Source organism: Saimiri boliviensis, chromosome 2 (genome assembly GCF_048565385.1).
Source record: "Saimiri boliviensis isolate mSaiBol1 chromosome 2, mSaiBol1.pri, whole genome shotgun sequence".
Taxonomy (NCBI): domain Eukaryota; kingdom Metazoa; phylum Chordata; class Mammalia; order Primates; family Cebidae; genus Saimiri; species Saimiri boliviensis.
Window position 1 is genome coordinate 186,667,332 of NC_133450.1, and position 13,234 is coordinate 186,680,565.

The 13,234-nt window shown below is 48.1% G+C and overlaps 1 protein-coding gene across 2 annotated transcripts in view; it reads left to right on the plus strand.

The window, feature by feature from the left end:
* DNAI1 (dynein axonemal intermediate chain 1) overlaps nt 1-13,234 on the plus strand; it is a 60,916-nt gene that overhangs the window by 30,865 nt on the left and 16,817 nt on the right. For both annotated transcript variants that reach the window (XM_003943840.2, XM_074394995.1), the window contains exons 7-12: nt 205-324; nt 1,347-1,406; nt 3,222-3,356; nt 7,725-7,809; nt 11,331-11,448; nt 11,744-11,787. In XM_003943840.2, coding sequence (XP_003943889.1) covers nt 205-324; nt 1,347-1,406; nt 3,222-3,356; nt 7,725-7,809; nt 11,331-11,448; nt 11,744-11,787 — 562 coding nt within the window. The remainder of the gene's footprint in view (nt 1-204; nt 325-1,346; nt 1,407-3,221; nt 3,357-7,724; nt 7,810-11,330; nt 11,449-11,743; nt 11,788-13,234) is intronic.

Below are 13,234 nucleotides of genomic sequence, written 5' to 3' on the forward strand. Positions count from 1 at the left end.
GCTGTGGATGGCGGCTTCGTGGGTAACTTGGGAAGGGAGGAGGGAGACTGAAGGTGAGAATAGAGGGTGCAGGTACCAATGTTTCTGGCAGCATCACTCTCTCCTACCTCTGTCCTATCCCAGGAAAGGACTTGCCCCATCTCCCAATTTTCTACCACCTCCTTCTCACAGCTGAGTCCTGATCCTCTGGGTCTTTATTTTCAGGCAGCTGAAAAAGTGACTGAAGAAGAATTGATGACTCCTAAGCAGCCTAAGGAGCGAAAGCTCACTAACCAGTTCAACTTCAGTGAGAGGGCTTCACAGACCTTCAACAACCCTCTCCGGGTAGAGCAGCCCCACCCTAGCCCCTTTACAGCTCTTCACTGTGCCTGGCAGGGAGGAAGCAGGCCTGACCCTGGCCTCAGCAGACCTCAGCCTGGCAGGGGTGACAGGACAACAGATGCCACAGTTTATCTACCCAAGGAGAGCTGAGAGCATGTGTTCAGGACTCTGTAAGCCATCCAGGCAGGGGTTTAGAGTGAGTAACACGGAGGCTAGAGCCCCCAAAACTCCACTGGGAGGCTTAAACTGGATCTGGGCTTTGTAGAGGGGTAGAAATTAGGACTTGGGAGGAGAGGGGCAGCCACAATGCGTTTGGGGAACAGGAGGCCTAGGAGCCAGTTCAACTGAAGTTAATGATCTCTGTGATGGACCAGCTGGCAAAGGCCAGAACATTCTCTGACTCATAAGAGAGGCTCTTGAGAACCAGGCGGAGGGAGCCTCTCAGGGTTTCAGGTGAGAGACTCACATGTAAGGGCAGGGTTATACAGAAATTAATCTGAAGATGGAGGGCAAGGTCTACAGGGTGAGTTTTTGACAGTGCCTTGTTACCCTATGTGGTCTCTATGCTGACATTTGGTAATCTGGGTGATACACAATGGGAAGGGGGCACATTCCCCTGGTAGAGCCAGAGACCCTCATATTAGAGAGAGGCCTTCTCAGGGCAAGGGGTGTTAGTCTGATGACCTGCCAGAGGCTGACCTCTATGACCTGGCCTGGCTTTCTGCAGATCTGTTCATCCCCTACTTGGAATGTGTCTTGGTTAAAACAGGGACAAACAAGGTTCCCTGCCCCTGCTTTCTAGCTTACAATTCTTCTGAGGGAAGCCAGAATGGACACAATATGGGCCTTGAATGCATCATTCAGTCCTTCACCCAAGCCCCTCTTTACTTCCCCAGCTCTGTGTCCCACACCCATCAGCCCCAACGAACTCCTTCTCACTTAATCCAAACAGTACATCTTTGAGATGTATTAAGTGAGAAGGAGTTGAGGGCTTTCTGTGGGTCTCCTGTTGTCTTGTTTTCCAGGATAGAGAATGTCAGATGGAGCCTCCTCCCAGGACAAACTTTTCAGCCACAGCCAATCAGGTAAGACCCTGGGCCAGCCTGAAAACCCTTACCACCCACCTCTATGTATCCTTTCCTCATTGAGTAGCAAAGGCAACACTGGGTTAAGGGTTCCTCTGACAGCCTCCTCATCTACCTGCCTCCCTGCTCATTGTCCTGAACATCCAGGCTCCGAACACCAGGCATATGAGACAATAGGTCCCTATCCAGTGAGCTGTGGACCAGCCACATGACCCAAGGGCAAAGCTGTCCAGGCTGGAAACAGGCATGGCTTCTGGTTGAAGCTTCCTTCGGGGCCAGGGGAGAACATTTGCTTCCATGGACTCTCTGGAACCCGTGGCACCCTGTGACTGACTCCTAAGCAGCCCAAGAAGTGTTAGTACTCTGACTGTGCCCTTCAGCAGCCTGCAGTGTTCCTGCAGCCCCCCTTCCCCTTCAAGTCCTCCTTGATGCCACACTTATTTGAAGAGGCTATGGTGCCAGGAGATCTGATCTCAGACCTCACATTTTCAGTTCACACTGTAAGGTCCTGAGCAAACCATGTCACTTTTAATGCCTCAGTTTTTCTCTCTGTAAAGAGAGGATGACAAGCTGCCTCACAGAGTTGTTGGAGGGTCTGAATGAGATAACAAAGGTTGGAGTACTTTGCAGTGTGGAATACGAGATTGTGGGAGAATTTTTAAATGTAGGGTGTGCCTATCTGACCTCCAGGTGGCAGTGACTGCCCAGCTCTAGGGAGCACACAGTGTGATCGGGGCATTTACCCAGCCCCAGATCCTTGCTGCTTCCTCTACTACTATCCTGGGGCTTTTCTTCCTGTCAGATCCACTTAGCAGAGGTTCCCTTACCTTTAATGATGAGGTGTGATCAGTGCCATAGACAACCAGCCCAAGCCAGTATGTTTACACCATGTCCTGGGTGGAGGTGGGAAGATGAAGATATATATATATATACATACATACATAAAAATATATATGTATATATACACATACATAAAAAATATATATGTATATATATTATGTATATATATATTAAATATATATGTATATATTATGTATATATATATTAAATATATAATATATATAAGAAATAAGACATGTCCCTTATTGAAAGCACTATAATATATATAAATATATAATATATATTAATATAAGATATTATATAAATATATATTTTTTATGTTTTTGAGATAAGGTCTTGCTGTGACTTCTAGGCTGGGGTTCAGTGGCACAGTCACTGCAACTTCTGCCTCCTGGGCTCAAGCAATCCTCCCACCTCAGCCTCCTGAGTAGCTGGGACCACAAACGCATGCCACCACACCTGTTTAATTTTTGTATTTTCGGTAGAGATGGGGTTTCGCCATGTTGCCCAGGCTGGTCTCAAACACCTGGGCTCAAGCAATCCACCTGCCTCAGGCTCCCAAAGTGCTGGCATTACAGGTATAAGCTGCTGTGCCAGCCTATTTTTAAAATATTCTAATTCAGAGTCTTATAAATCACCAATAAAAAAATGGGAACTGGCCTTATGTTTGCCCATTTGTTCTGACTGCTGGGGGCTGCATGCTAGAACAATGCTGATCTCTAGCTAAGGACCCAGCCGCTGAGTTTCAGAGTAGATAAACGCAGCCCAGAGATGTCCTTAGAACTCTTTCATTCTTGTTCTAGAGCTGGTGGTTTGCAGGGAAGACAGGTATTGGATACATAATTCCAATGGGTCAAGTAGAGGATGCTTGTGGCCAGGGTTAATAAGACCAACTCCTTAAGTCTTGAAGGCTGAAAAGGGCTGTCTGGGTAAAGATTATCTTACAATGATCCTTCTCATCTCACCCTTGCTTAGTGGGAGATCTATGATGCCTACGTAGAGGAACTTGAGAAGCAGGAAAAGACTAAAGAGAAGGAGAAGGCAAAGACCCCAGTGGCTAAAAAAACAGGAAAGATGGCCATGAGGAAGCTGACATCTCTGGAGTCTCAGGTTTGGTGTTAGTTCCTATAACTCTACCACAGAATTCTGAATGAGGCCTTGGCCTCTGGGTAGACAGAAGCCTGGCTGTCTGGGAGGGTTTCACAGATGCTTATATCAGGGGCTAATGTTGAGATATAAATAGTTTTTTCCTTAGGGGAAGATGTGAGGAGAGCTACAAATGCCTCTAGCATTCCATACCTACCCCCACTTTGATAGATCTGGAGGCTAGCAGGATTTTAGAATTATATAGCTAGAGGGTAACAGAAGACATGTTTCTTTTTGAAAGAACTATATGCCTTCTGGAAGAGCTGGGGAGTCTGCTTAGGGTGGGAGTGGGATGTGAGGATTAGGTACCACTTCCCTGGGCAAGGATTATAGGATTTGGGAAAGTGAGATGCTTTTTCACTTTCAGTACTTGGTTTTACTTGTGCGCTATACTGTAGGTGAATCTTCAGGGCCAGGAGCCAGATCAGAGATGATCACAGGTACCATCAATGCTAGGCCAATCGGTTTGACCACCCTGGGCTATATTTGCCATGAAGAGCCACATGGAAGTCATTATAAAGGTCATGGTTGGGAGGCTTACTGTGGGTCTAGCCAGCATAGGTTTGGGATCATCGTGGGAGTCACAGTGATGCATCTATAGGGAGTCACTGAAGGAAAGGTCAACACAGGGAGACACTGGAGGGCCACATTTGTCCCTTTAACAGAGAGAAATCAGGATTAGGAGCCAGTGTGGATCAGGATGGGTTTGACTTGCAATGGCATGGGAGGGACAATGTCCACAGGAATCTGGGGGCTGGTTTCAGCACCTCGGAGAGTTCCCATGGCTGCTCTGGAATGGTGGTTCTGCTCCACTCCAGAATTGAAGCTAGACCTGATAAAGGAGGTGCTGCTTCCTATGCCTGAGGTGTATCCACTTCCACTCAATTCTGTTTCATTATCCTGATAATGTCACATTTTAGGGGAAGTTTAAGGGTCCCCTACCTTGGCTTTACAGGAACTGTGAATGCTGTTTTATTCAATCACTAAGTATCTAGTGATCATGGCCATGCTGGGTTCTGGCACTCTGAGGTGAAAGATGGAACTCCTGCCCTGAGAGTTACTCTGTACAGACCCCTGGCTTCCCCTGATCCATTCTTTAGAGGTTAGAGACTTCACAGGCACCACTGGCCTATGTCAGGGTTCACATGAAGATCCATCAGGGGTTATGAGCTCTGTGCTGAGACCCATGGTTGGAGACACCTCAACTGTAATTGCTAGGACCCAGAAACCAGAAGAAAAGTCCCTGTGGCTGAGCCTAGACTCTGACCTGTGTTCTAAACCTTGCCAGAATTGGCGTCTAACATCCTCAGGGATGAAGGATGACTCCTCTTCATGACACCAGACTCTTCAAGCTTACCTGACTTGGAAAAAAGACTATGATACAAGCAGATTCCACCCTCTGGACCAAGATTCCACACTGGAGGCAGGACACCCTCTCCCAGCCCCACCCAACAATTGCCTTGGTGTGCAACCTCTCCCCAAGGCAATAACTAGAAATCCTAATTACTGGGCCAGGCTGTCTGTGCAATACAGTTGGAGAGACAGTCACCTTCCCAATTGCCCAGGCTCAGTGCTTGAGCAGAGTGATACCCCTTCCTCAAAGAATGGGGTCTGATGATGTGGGTAGAAAACTCAAATATGCTAGAGGGGAGAAAAGAGAAAAACTTCATGATACCCTGTAGGAAGGGCCTCCTTGGTGAACCTCAGGTCTCTGTCTTGTCAGTGATTTTGGTGAATTCACAGAAATCAGTGCAAGTTTGTCTGATCAGAATTATTAGGCAGGAATGGAGGAAAAGGCTCACAGTCTGCAAGTTTAGTCAGAACTAATAAAGATATGTGGCTGCTCCAGTAGCATAGTATCCGGGACAAGGACGTGACAGCTCACAACACTCCACTCAGAACACAACTGGAAACCTGCATCTCCCAGGGACAGGAGAGGAGTGGTCAGGCTGGGGAGGCACTGGCTGGCTATGTGGGTCTCAGAGCATGGGCCCTGGAGCCTACAGACCTGGGTTTATATCCTAGCTTTGCCATTTTTTAGCTCAGTTTTTGTGGAACCTTAGTTTCTTCATCTGTAAAGACACCCTAATGATACTTACTTTGCAAGATTGTCATGGAACCTAAGATAATACAAGTGCAGCCCCTAACATAGCACTTTTGTGCTACTGATCAATAAATGGCAGCTATTGTTATTGATATGCCATGTCATGGCTGATGGAGCTGGGAAGTCACCCGAGGGAATGCTGACTTGAGGGCATGTGGCTCTGTCCTCCTACCTCAAAGGCACTATCATCAATCACCCAGTTCCTTGTGGCCAGAGGACAGAGTTAGGCCCATAGATGGAAGGTTCAGGGAGATAGCTAACTGTCTATCTGGCCACAGAAAACACTTGCCAGGAAGCTGCTGAGGGGAGATGATTTCTGCTCTGGGTCTGAGAATAGAGTATAGCTGGGACCAGGTGAACTCTGAGGTCTGTGACTATAAGACTCCAATGAATGTCCTCCTTGTTCAGTTTTCTAAGATGGTCAGTTTTCTAAGATAAACTTGGAGTCTCTTTCAGCCATGGCAAAAGGTTCTCAAAGGTCAGTCTCCCAGAAATGACTTCATAACACTCCGCTGCATTACTCTGCATGTTTCCTCTGACATCATCACCACCAGGAACTGTGTTACAGATTAACATGTATTATTATATTTAACTATCACAATGACCTGATGAGGCGGACGCCACCATCCACCCCCACTGTCCAGGAGGACTCTGAGACTCAGAGAATCTAAGTAACTTGCCAGAGGTTGCCACCAGGTTCTAACTGGTGGGATGGGATAGTTGTGCAGGTCTGTGTGGCTCTAGAACTCATTCTCTTTTTCTTTTTTCTTTTTGAGACAGAGTCTTGCACTGTCACTCAGGCTGTAGTGCAGTGGTGCGATCTCAGCTCACTGCAATCTCCACCTCCTAGGTTCAAGCAATTCTCCTGCCTCAGCCTCCCGAGTAGCTGGGAATACAGGCATGCACCACCACGCCCAGCTAATTTTTTTTTTGTATTTTTTTTTTTTTTTGAGACGGAGTTTCACTCTTGTTACCCAGGCTGGAGTGCAATGGCGCGATCTCAGCTCACCGCAACCTCCGCCTCCCAAGTTCAGGCAATTCTCCTGCCTCAGCCTCCTGAGTAGCTGGGATTACAGGCACGCGCCACCATGCCCAGCTAATTTTTTGTATTTTTAGTAGAGACAGGGTTTCACCATGTTGACCAAGATGGCCTCAATCTCTTGACCTCGTGATCCACCCGCCTCAGCCTCCCAAAGTGCTGGGATTACAGGCTTGAGCCACCGCGCCCGGCTTTTTTTGTATTTTTAGTAGAGACAGGGTTTCACCATGTTGACCAGGATGGTCTTGATCTCCTGACCTTGTGATCTGCCCACCTCAGCCTCTCAAGTGCTGGGATTACAGGCATGAGCCACTACGCCCGGCCAAACCCATTCTCTTAACTGCTACCTGATGCTGCTGTTCCTGGGAAATTGAATCCTCGGGAGCCATGGGCCTGGCCCCCTGGCCCCACTCTGGAGGCTGCCCACTCAGCTGGCTCACTCCTGCCACCTGCCCTACACCCTCTGGGCCTTTCCTGTCAGTCCCAAACTCTTTGCTCCTCTGTCAACCTGCCACGTACCTCATCTTGTCGATTTACGGAATTTCACACAATGGCAAGCTTCCTTTTTGTTCAAGATGAGTCACGTTTTCCTGATTTTAAGCTTCCTGCTTTCTCATTAGTCTGAGCTGTGGGGAGGGCCTGGAATCGGGAGTCTCAGTTCTGCCTTGTACTCTGCATGTATAAGCATATCTCTCCCCTCTTTGGGCCTTGGTATCTTCCTCAGTCTTTGAGTAAGGACTGAAACCAGATGAACGCTGAGGCCTTTAATGGAAGTCTGTCATTCTCTGAGCTGGTAAAACTTTTCTGCCTCCACCAAAGAAGGCTCCAACCTGCCCTTGTCTGCTCTCCCCTCCAGACCCTTCCTGGGCTCTTTTCAATGCCCTGTTTTGTGCTCAGAGATAGGCCTCCTCTAAAACAAGTCCAGAATGAAAAGCATAAAGCAGGTTCTACCCAGGGGCCAAATATATCAGCTCAGACCCTTTGTGCCACTTGTGAGGTAGGAGTTCCTGGAAGAGAGTAGTGGCATGAGCTGGGCCTTGAGACATGCAGAGAAACCTTTACAGAGCTGTCTGGGGTAAGTGGTGTCAGAGAGGCACTGCTGAAGCAATTGCAAGTGTGACATGGCTCAGGACATATAACCTTGCCAGGTGCTGGTTTATGAGGACCTGAGGTTTCTGTATCCCCACAGACTGATGATATCACCAAAGTGTCCCAAGCTGCTAAGATCGTGGAGCGGATGGTCAACCAGAATACATATGATGATGTTGCTCAAGGTAAGGGTTGAAGTGCTGGCAACCACTATTTTTGCCTGTATTAAAAATTTCTCATAAAAGCTTGGGTTATTTGGGTATCTCATGCTAGGTCCTATAGGTGCAAGTGGATAAAAAAATAATCCTTCCATCCTCTGGATGTCACTGGGGAGACAAGACTTATGCAGATTAATCATGTCTGATATCATAAGAAACAATGGGTATACTGATGAGATCTGACAATAGTGCAGCCAAGAATACCTGCACATTGGTGATCCAGTCTCATCTTCCTGATAACCCTGGGAGGCAGGCAGAGCAGAGACTTGCCCTTACTCTACACATGAGGAAGCTAAGGCTAAGGCCACCTGACTAGTGAGTGGCAGAGAGGACCCAAATAGAGGTCTTGAGCTTCCTCATTCTATTCCGTGTACTCCACTCAGTGCACCTTGGGAATTCTATATGTGCCGGAATGTATGGGGTAGACAGAAACCGCTCTGGGGATCCTCAAGTAGGAAAGAAGGAAAGTGAGGGCTGAGTGGGAGTAGTCAAGGAGGCTTTGGAGAGGGCTGAGCTAGATGCCAAGGGAGAAGTGGAGTGTGAGAAAGAAGATAGCTAGAGGGAGGATGTTCTGGGCAGGGATGGCACAAGCAGTATCTTGGCAGTGAAACTGAATAGGAATGGACTCTGGGACAAAGGGCAGCAGGCTCCAGGGCTTCATTGAAAAGAGTTGAGAGTTCAGGCAGGAGAAGTGGTTGGAGCCCATTTATGAAAGGCCTTGAATATCATGCAAGGAATATGAGCTATCTCTGCAGACAGTTCAAAGAACTGAAGCTTTCTAGGCAGGGACACAGCCCGATGAGAGCAAGGCTGGAGGAGGGTGTGATTGGGTACAATACAGGGCAGAGGTGAAGGTGAGGTTCAAATGTAGGGTGGAATGGGCCTTATCACCCCTGACCCAGCCTGTGTCATAAGGGATGGAGAAAAGGGAACAGCTATAATAGTGAGAAACAAGCTCCAGCATTCACTGGGAGTGGCCTGTGTGTCAGGCATTGTGCTGTGCAATTTATATGTTGTTATTTTGTTTGTTCCTGATGCCATACTGTGAGGCGAATACCATTATCATCTCCATTTTATAGACAAGGAACTCAGGCTGGGATGTTGCCACTTTTTCAAAGTCACAGCTAACATAAGATGTGAGTGGTGGAATCAGAACTTGAAACAGGCCCCTTGGATCCATAGCCTAAGCACTTCACCACTAGACTGCAAAGCCACTGAGCTGGAAGAGACATTTCAAATAAACACACTCAATAGATCTATCCTGGTGATTAATTAGTGATGAGGTGAAGAAAGAGATTGATTCAGAAATGCTTAAATCCTGGGGCCTGGGAAATTCTGGTGTCTTTGACAGTGTCAGGGAAACAGAATCCTTCCCATGGCATGAACAGCAAATTCCCAAGTGGCTTGTATTTCCCTAAGAGGTTGTGCATTTATTTGGAGCAGCTGCCTTCCCAGAGTTGGCAGCTCCTCGACACTGGCTGGTCTCCTTTGCTGACAGCCTAGGGCTCTTCTTGGTGACTTGATGCTCATTGCTCACCCATGGGACACAGAAACCAGGGCTGCCAAAACCAGCAGCCTAAACAAGCCCCCTCGTTATCATTCAGGCTGGAAAACGACCTTGAGTGCTTTTCAAAGCTGTCAAAGAACACAGCAGCTGTGAATGAGTTTGTCACTCACACAGCTTGGCTTCCTGAAACCCAGCCTCTGCAAGTGGCCCACCAAAGGGCTGCAAACCTGATTAATATCCATGGAGAAATTAGCCTTGGTGAACCACTTTCATTTATAAGAACACAGTCACATAAAAATGCATTGAACTTTGATTTTTTAAATTGCATACTCTTTCCCCTTTGGGAAAGTGTAATCATGAAGGAGACATGAAAATAGAGAAGTGTTACCAATTAATCTCTGCTCTGAATTGATGTCTTTTCAAAGATAACCCAAGCTGGGGAATCTCTGATGTGATCAAGGCTCATTCCTCTTGGACCACTGGAATCTTTTTTGTTCTGAGACATTTTTGAGATTTGAGTGAAGTCCCACAACCTCAAGGTGTGGGCACTATAGGAGATGTCAGGGCGATGCGTAGGCATGTCCTTGGCTTCATTGAATGACAGGATTCATTTTCTAATTGGTCACCCTTTGTTGACAGAAGACCAAAAACTACTTCACTTCTGTTGATTAATTTCACTGCATTCTTTAAACAGTTTTTGGTTGTCTGTTTTGTGGCTGGCCCTGTGCTAGGCAGTGGCGATCCAGAGATGAATACATATGCTTCCTGCTCTTCAGGTTCTGTCGGGTAGGGGAGACAGGCAAAAGGATAGAGGCGACCTAGTGTGACAGATGTTTCAGTAGAGGAGAGGCAGGGCTGGAACAGAGGAAGAAATTACTGCTCAAAAGAAAATGAAGGCCTTGCAGAAAAGGAGGAGTTTAATCTAGATTTAGAGTGAGTAGGAGTTTGCCAGGAAGAACGGGACATCTTAGACATGGAAAACCATGTAGAAACACACAGAACAGGAGACAACTAGACTCACTGGCATGATTTGATATGGAGGGGATATGAACAGCTGACTAGAAAAAATGTGGAAGTGCTGGCCAGGAGCCTTGGTTTGATCTCCTCTGCAAGGAGAGCCATGGAGGAGCTTTCAGTGGAGTACAGAAAGGGGTGTGGCAAGGTGATTTGTTTGTTCTCACTCTGGTTGTTCTGTGAACAAGGGTTGGAGGAAGAGTTACTGGGGGTAGGACACCAGTTAGAAGGATGTTGTCATAATACAGGTGATGGATGTTGCGGCCTGAACCTGAGCAGGGGCTATGGGTTTGGAGAGAAGTGAATGAATTAAAAAGATAGTCGGAAGGAAATATGAGAAATGATGAAAAGAGATCAGTCAAGGATTACTCAGTTTCTGGTTTAGACAAGTGGAAGAATGGGGCATCTATCTAACTAAAGAAAATAGAAGGCAGAGACAGTTTGTGGGCAGGAGATGAAGTTGAGTTCAGAGAACCCATGGGGGACCCAGGCAGCTTCATAGTAGTGAGGCTTGGCTGTGGATATGAAAATGGGCTGTATTTTAGGGATTTTGGAAGCAGAATTATTAGAACTATTAATCAGCCCCTGGCAGCTGAACCCTTAAAATTTGGCTGCTCCAAATGGAGCCTCCTGAAGTGCTAGGGAAACATATGGGAACAAGGGCTGCAAAACCTGGGATTTTATCCAGGTAGACATGGCTGCTTTATTGTAATGTACCTCCAACAGCAACAGTGACAGTAACAGTAGCTAAAACATAGAGATTACCATGTATTTTTCTAAGCTCTTTGTGTATATTAACTCTATTACTATATCCTCACAACAGAGCTCTGAGATAGGTAGTATTATTATTTCCACTCTAAAACAGTGGTTCATTGTTTTGCCCAAGGAGGTACAGACAGTAAGTGGTAGACCTTGGTTTGCCATAAAGTGGCAGTTCCAGGGCTGACTCTGCCTGTGTATGTGTAAGATTTTAAGTACTACGAGGATGCTGCTGATGAATACCGGGACCAGGAGGGTACCCTGCTGCCGCTCTGGAAGTTCCAAAATGACAAAGCCAAGCACCTGTCCGTCACCGCCCTCTGCTGGTAGGTATAGGAATTGCAGCAAACCCAGAGCCCCTGAGTGCGCTCTTCATGCCAGACCCCCCCGTAGCTCCTTCTGCACTTAACCACCTTGAGTATGACATGTGGCAGTATGAAAAAATATGGAACTTGGATTCTAATGAGATTACAGGACCACCCCCAGGACTCCCAGTTAGTGAGGGTCTAAGCTGGAGAATAGATGTCTGTAGCATAGTTAGGCAGTGCCCATGGGAAGGCCCTTGTCCACAGGAGGGCCATGTTCATTTCCTATACCAATGGATTCATATTTCTTTTGCAGGAATCCAAAGTACAGGGATCTGTTTGCAGTGGGATATGGCTCCTGTAAGTGATCTGGCTATTCATTTATTTGTTCCTGTAAACAGCAAACACTAAGTACCTACTCTGTGCAGGGCTCTTTGCCAGTTGTAAGAAATACAAAGATGGCCTGGACATAGTTACTGCCTGCAGGGGGCTCACAGCCTAATGGGGAAGACCCAGAATCCTACTGGCAATTAGTGCTGGGTGAAGGAATATTCTAAGCTGAATGTGCCAATGGAGCCTAAAAGGAGTTATTCTGACAAGAAAGAGGGGAGATCAATTCCGGGAGAGGGACCCGCAGATGCAAAGGCTTGGAGGCATGATGAATATGGCATAATGCGAAGCCGCTGGTGGGGCCAGGGTCAGCCCTCAAAGGGCCTGGTAAGTCATTCGAAAAAGCTTAGACCTTCTCCTGAGGGGAAACCACTGAAGGAATTCAAGAAGGACAGGGACATGACCAGTGCATGGAGGAATTGCAGACATTGCAGGTGTGAGACTGGAGGCCAGGAAACCAGTTAGGAGACTGGTGCAGGCATCCCAAGGAGAGAGGACAGGACCTTACCACATGGTGGAGTGGAGGAGGAGGCCCCCTTCCTGTGTCCTCCTCAGGCCTTCCTGATTTGGGTGGGTGGGGGCCTGGGGGATGGGAGCCCCTGAGCTTTGGTAGCCCACTGCTGTCCAGAGTGTGCCCACCTCTGCCAGTTACCCACCCGAGGCCAGAAGGCGGCACAGTGGAAACTGTGACAGGCAATTTGCTTTCCCTTCATGTGACTTGGTCCCAGAAGAAGCCCCTAGTGCTGTGCTGGCTTGGACATTCCTCCTTCCCAACGGGAGAGGGCCCTACACTTTGCAGTAGTCTCAGCTCCCCAGTGCTAACAGCTTCTCTGGCTGAGAGGATCAGCTTCTGCAAACACAAAAACCTTTCCGTTCTCCAAGCTGCTGCTGGCTGGCAGGCATACAAGCTCCCAGTCACTGCCCCTCAGACTGCCTGTCCGCCCATTCTTTGACCAGGGGAGGGGGGGAGGGGGAGGGGGTGTTTGTCATTCCTCTCAGGGAGGGGATCTTGGAGCTGCTCCCAGTCTTGTGGTCTGGGCCGCCTTTGAGGATGCCCTAAATGCCTGCTTTATGTCCCCACTCCTGAGGGTGGGCTGCTGCCAAGTGGGAAGCGCCCTCCCCCCTCTGGCAGGGAACTAGCACATTCCTCCCCCTCTGCAGCAGCTACTGGGCCTGGAACAGGGCCTGGGGGCTGGGCAGGCCCTTCCGGGAGTGGGTGTAGACCCCCCTGTGAGGCTGCTCTCAGCCCAGGCTCTCTGCTCAGGATTGAAGCAGGGGTGTAGGGGTTGCTCCCTAGAAGGAGGGAGGAGACTGCTTTACTTTTAGCCCCGTCCTCCTCCCACCCAGGTTCAGAAGCAGGCTCAGTTGGTCGGGGTCATATGGAGGCTGTCGTGGGGACTGGGGGGCTGGGCCACCT